Source organism: Galleria mellonella, unplaced genomic scaffold (assembly GCF_026898425.1).
Source record: "Galleria mellonella isolate WM207_F2 unplaced genomic scaffold, CSIRO_AGI_GalMel_v1 utg40, whole genome shotgun sequence".
NCBI lineage: Eukaryota > Metazoa > Arthropoda > Insecta > Lepidoptera > Pyralidae > Galleria > Galleria mellonella.
This window is the reverse complement of record NW_026442094.1, coordinates 2,026,954-2,033,651: the sequence shown is the minus strand read 5'-3', so window position 1 is coordinate 2,033,651 and position 6,698 is coordinate 2,026,954. Positions and strand designations below refer to the sequence as shown.

At 33.0% G+C, this 6,698-nt stretch overlaps 1 protein-coding gene across 1 annotated transcript; it reads right to left on the bottom strand.

Moving 5' to 3' along the window:
* Positions 1–2,403: 2,403 nt before the first annotated feature.
* LOC128201351 (uncharacterized) lies at positions 2,404–3,727 on the bottom strand. The gene is made up of 2 exons (XM_052898064.1): positions 3,620–3,727; positions 2,404–3,515 (listed from the first exon to the last, which is right to left on the bottom strand). The coding sequence occupies exons 1-2, from the start codon at positions 3,639–3,641 to the stop codon at positions 2,968–2,970; spliced, it is 570 nt and encodes a 189-aa protein (XP_052754024.1). The 5' UTR covers positions 3,642–3,727; the 3' UTR covers positions 2,404–2,967.
* Between the last annotated feature and the right edge of the window lie 2,971 nt (positions 3,728–6,698).

The following is a 6,698-nucleotide window of genomic DNA, read 5'->3' as shown; positions in this document are numbered from 1 at the left end:
TTGGAGTTGAAACTCTGGGTCCGTGGGGCCCCGAGGCAATGAAGCTTTTCAAAGAGATTTCACGCCGGCTGGTGGAAACCTCTGGTGACCAGAAGGCTGGTCTATACTTTGGTCAACGCATTTCCATTGCTATTCAGCGTGGAAATGCAGCAAGTATCCTAGGCACCCTACCAGCTGGCAGTGATCTCACAGAAATTTTTTATCTTTAAATAATTTTTAAAATTTTTAATTACTTTTTCTTGTTATTTGTAAATAAATATTTAGGATAATATTTCAACAAGTAATGTAAAATTTGTTACTGACTAATTGAAATCGTTTTAAAGGAGTCTATTGGTGAAACAGACCAAATTTCATTTCAATTTTTTTAAAAAAAATTTACTTCCTATTATATACTATTAGACGTAGGTACCACTCATACTTGTATGTGTAACTTAATTGTTTGCTGTCTATTGACCTATCTTATAAAAGTATATTCAGTTTTACTTGTAAAATATTCTTTTAATAAAATTTGAGCCTCAGATATGCTTAACCACCTGTCAAATTAGGACAAGCCCGCGTATAAAATATGTTCACTGCCACTGACAGAACACTCCCTTAATAATGTAATATTGTGATCTACAAAAAAAATCAACTTCACTTGTGGCATTATGTCATTTTATTTTCATTTAAAAACAAAACTATTAATTTTGATAAAATTTCTATGGGACTAATCTGTAAGTAAATCTTTTCAGATAAAAAAAGAATTTTCCAAATCAGTTTCTAACTAACGGAGTTATGGGGTAACAAATATAAAAAAAAAAACAAGTAATTTGAAAAACTCCTTTTTGAAACCGGTTGAAAATATTAATGATTTTGATTTCATAGTATAATCTCTGTCTATCATCATCATTATTATTTCAGCCATTATCCGTCCACTGATGGACATAAGCCTCCCCCATAGACTGCCATAAAGAACGGTCCTGAACCACCTGCATTTACTGACTCCCTGACTCTCTGTCTATAAGTAGGTACGTATCTATAAGATCCTTTCAAGATGACTTTGAATACATTATTAGTTTAACACTTCAGCAATCTCTCTATAGTATAAGGAAGCATTAGATTCTCAAATCCTCAGAGCAAACTATGCATTACAGCTAGTTCGTGGCTTGTTTGATTAGTTAACTAACTTGGTGCAGTATCGGTAGGTATACTGTGTATAGATTGGTAGATACTCGTGCGATTCTTCCAATTTCGATATAACAGTTAAAGAGTGTCGCTTTATGAAATACTTTGTCTATATTGACTGGAACCTAAACCCATAATTCTGAGTACAAATCAAAATTTTCTGTCAATTAACATTTTCGATTAAATATTGTGGTAATGGTAAGCACTGTTAACAATAAAATTTAACCGACAAATGGTAATAGTACCTACTCTAGGCCAACCTAAACATATAGGGGAGAAAGGGATTGTTAGTAATGGAGAATGAGAATCCTATTGCTAGCAATATACCCAACCAAATCGACCTCCTCGCGGTTCTCCCTAGAAACTATCATCGTCAATTCCTGATGAATTCATCATGATGGGCTAACTGGCCTGTTTTCATTCTCATCTGTTACCCTTCACTGGTACTCCGCCAGCGTATCCCGTTAGCGCAGGCGGGGTTACCATATAATTTTCACCCATCAAAAAAAAACCTAAACATATGCAGCACGAACTAACTTCAAAAATTAAATGTATAATTATCGCATGAATTGATTATTGACATGTTACAAAATAATAGGTAATATATCGATAAAATTAAGACTTAATGTTTAATTATAATTTTCAATCCCATATAGTAAAACCGACGCGAAAATCAAAACCGTATAACCATAGTCCCTTTGAATTTAATGATACATTAAATTACACATTTTTAACATCTGCCTTTAAGCTGGAATTATTTGAGGTTTTGCTCAGCGAAATAACAGTGGCTTCAATCGTGATAAAAATAATTGGGCTGGAACAAACACTGGAGAAATTTTGAAAATAAATGATCAAAATCGCTTCGAAATTGCGATATAACATAATGTAATAATTACACAAAAACAAGTCGGTACGGACAAGAAAACTTCGTTATTTTAGATCGTACACAGGAAATAAATACATAGTAGTAATACTATTTCTATTTAATATTCATAACGAATTGAAAGTTTCACCAAGTGCTAATAATTGGCAATATTGACTTAGGTTGCAGTGGCTACTCCATCAGCATTTCTCAATGGTACAGTTTAGAGTAGATACCATCTATAGGTATATTTTGTTACTGTAGGTCAAAATATACGTTTGGCATCCTATAGGCGTAGCTCAGAATGATAATTTAATCAAAGTTAATTACGAATATCCGTAGAAATTCACGAAGTTCTAAAGTTTAAATTTTAAAAATATATACTCACAACTGTAATCCCTATTAACCCTAGAACACTAAACTTATTTTTCAACGCTTATTACTAACCTTCGTCGTTTCGACTACGCTGTCAAAAAAGTAGGTTTATAAAATTTTATTGAATAAAATACTTATTTCTTTTACAATATTTGTTTATTACAATCATTTGTTAACAAAAATATAACATTCTTATTTAATTAAATCACATATTTATTACATAATCAGCCTTTGTGCTGAGACCATATGTTTCGCTCTAAATAAAGATATTTGTTTTTTTTTAAGCGCTTATCTCTTAAAAACTAGAAAAAAAACTTTGAAAAAGAAGTCAAATAATCAAAATTTAAACATCGAATCAACAAAAAAAGTAAAAATTTTGGTAAAAAACTATGAACTAAGACATTTGTGACACATATCAAATTTGTGTTCACCACACACTGATTTATTGCACTCGTAGCAACTAGTTTTCGTCATCCTTTGCTGATGGGCATACGGCACAAATTTTTCTTTTTTTTTTTGCGATAGGATGACCTGTAGCTTCAGTTTCAAGTGTCAAACTCGATCTACTACTTCCTGGCATATTCAAAATTTGTGTAATCGAATCGCGCAGGCCAGTTTGAAGTGTGGGCACAAGTATACGTTTTTGCATATGTGGCTCGACTAACTTGTGATGCAAAATTTTTGTATTTTTCAGATTTTATTACAATCTCAGCATTAGTATAAGTGAAAATTATATTTACTATATCATCTGTAATAAAAGACGAAAAGCAACGTAAAGGATCTAATTCATTTTTACACATACGAGTGGGGCCTGGTCTAATATGCACAATGTTTCTTGCGACTGTTCGGCCTTGTGACTTTGGCTTTAACGATGACCATTTGTGCTTATATTTTCCGCGAAGTATGTTACGCGATGGTATAATAATCAATTCGTTAGGTTCTTGTGCCGAAGTACTTGGTATCTGTTCTTCAATTGATGCCAAGTCCAAAGACGAAATTTCATCCTCACTCACTGATACATAAGCCGAATCAACCTCGATGTGGTCTTCCTTCTCACTCTCTGACGAATTTTCTTGGTCACTATTATCTTCTAATAATAGTTGAAGAATCGTATCTAAAATAGAACAATACTACACATTACTTTTATGTTGTAAAAACTAAATAATAAACTTAAAATATTACAAACACAATAGTACAAAATATATCGTTATTACTAACCTTCGTCGATGCGACGAGTCATGGTTGCTGGTCCGGCGCTCACAAATCTCTTACACAAAAAACACTACCGTGTATCGCGGGGGCACCGGGCCATCTAAGATTACACGAGAGTTGCAATGGATGCGATCGCGCACTCAAAATTTACGGCACCTGTTTCGAATTCGTGTCGTCGATTCGACGAAGCTTAGTGATCTAGGGTTAAGGTAGTTAAAAACATGTATTTTATTATTATGATAAACGTATGCACATACCAACTTCACTCTGTTTGTGTTGATTATAAGTCAGTCTTCCGAGAGTTTGAAGAATAGGTATTAGCCAGGTTTGAACTCGTCGTGAGATTTTCAATACATCATTCAACCAGACATCACAATTCCACCACATCTCTACTGGCAAAACAGCCCCAATGAGAGCCTAAGTGCAAAAAATGGAGTCCCATTACACTACTTTACATTTATTACCAATAGACCACGTCTCTTTGATTTTTATTTTTTTTTTAAATAGAAATCTCAGCTAATAAGTAGTACAATAGCTGGTTTAATTCTGTGTATATACGTTGTTAACAACGCTTCCGTCGTCGCCGTTCGGATCGTGGGAGATTGAAAAGTAAACGGATTCGCCACACGTTTGTTTCGTTTATTTTCCCCGAGAATATAAACAGGGCCGTCGGATACAACAAGAAAGGGGGGGGGGGGGGGGGGGGGGGTGTTCTAATTTACCTTTTATTTTTCAAGTTTTATACTACATTTTTTTATGCAACTTAAAATGGCAGACAAGCTGACATCCCACCTGATGGAAAGTGGTAGCCGTCGTCTATAGACAGGCAGTACCATGGACATAACAGAGTATACTATTTCGCTCATGATACCCCCCATGCGTTACCATTATTGAGGACTCAGGTGTTATTCCTCTGTACCCCGTAAATTCACTGCCATATCCCACCCTTTAAAGCGAAACTCACACAATATATTTATTTTATTTATTTAATAATATATTTTATTTTATTTTTTATTTATTAATATACCGGAGGGGATAATATATGGATTTTTAGTAAGAGGGTCCAACAATCCCCTTGCTAGCAAGATACACCATCAGGTCGACTTCCACGCAGTTCCCAGTATAAAATAACATGGTTAATTCTAGTGGAATTCATCACGTTGGCAAAATGATCTAACTTTATCTCACCCATCATCCCTCACTGGTGACATCCCCGCCACGTATACTTGCGTGGGGTTACTATTTTATTTTTACGTATTAAAAAACTATACAGGCAAAGTCATTATGATTAATAATCTTTTAAGTGAGAGTAACCAGTGACACTAAACATTTTCGTAAACAAACAAAAATAGAAATAAGAAAAAATAATGCTGAGATTCCCATACTAACACGGCACATTCAGCTATGAAATAAGTATTAAAGTTCTAATTTATTATTTTTTGTTTTCGACCATTGATTCTTTAAAAAAAATTTTTGACCCACTGGATAGAAAACGGTCGCCGTCGCCTATAGACCTGAAATATACCTTGGACATAACAGTATATACTGTGTCGCCCCAAAAGAAAATAATCACCTGGATATCAGCCTGTCTAGCACTAACAGGGACAGTACCTACATATAACAACCTTTGCATATGAAACTATTAACTGAAAAAGATAAAGGGCATGGATAGATTAGGTTTTAAATATAATTTTATGAAGCCAATACATGTTTTCTCATTATTAATTGACTTTCTCTTTAAAGTGAAATAATTTAATGTTGTCTAGACTGATTTAATTATTACTATTATCTAAGTAGGTACTATTAATGAACCAAAATTATTTTAAACTTTAATTAATTTTAGAGTGGTACATTCCTTTATTTATCAAATATTAATGTAATCATAATAAAATACTTTAATAATCAAGGCTAATTTTTATTATTATTTCAGCCGTTTTGCCAATAGTTGCCATGCTTGGCAGGCGGGTTGGCGACCGCAGTTATGCTTTTAAAGATGGTTTAAGAGGGACGCTGCTGCCCATCCCTCGCCCTTCCTTAGTCGACTCTTACAATACCCACGGGAAAGGAAGGGGTGGCCCATTCTATGCTGGGACACACATGGCGAAGCTAATAAGGCACGAATCGAAGCTAATAATATATATATATATATATATATATATATATATATATATATATATATATATATATATATATATATATATATATAAACTATTAATACAAATACATTATTATGCCACTTACATATCAATGTATTGTATACATATAAAAAGATATTCCAAAATTATATACCAAATATGCCAAGTATAAAAAAAAGAGATTACCATGCAATTTCAGTTTAAAAAAAATTCAAATAGGTATTAACAGCAGTGGTTAATCAGATATCAATGTATCTGTGTAATATCTAATTAAACACTGATAAATTACAGACATAAACAATTAAAGATGTTATAGTTAAGTAATTATGTATCTTAATGGTTCTGAGATGGGCAGCAACGTCCTTCTTAAAACATCACCAAAGCCTGTCTGCGGTTGGAAACCCGCTTGCCAATCGTGGCAACTACTGTCAAAACCCCCCAAGGAAGAGGCCAATGTTCAACAGTGTACAGTTAACAGTTGATATGTATGTAACGTATATATGTTATGTGTTATAATAGTATCAAAAAAAAATAGTTTTTAAGAAAAACTTTACGGTACTAATATTTTGCTTAATAATACAACATACATATAAACAAGTACTTAATGACGAGTGTGCATGGCAATAGTTGTTCATGCACTGAATTTTCATTTAATGTTAGACATAGACACCTATATAAATATACATTGTAAATAAACTGGCTTTAAAAAAAAAAGTAATTCAATTGAGTTTCTTGCCAGTTCTTCTCAATTGGATCTATATACCGAACTGGACGGTAGGGAAAATATAAAATTATAATGTAAAAATTTGACGTTCATAAGCGGCTAAAATGTCCTACATGAATAAATGATTTTTGAATTTTGAATTTTAAATTTTGAATTTTATTCTATACGATTTAAAGTTTATGAACTTTTCTTGTATAAAATGTTAAATAGCATCATTATGTAAAAC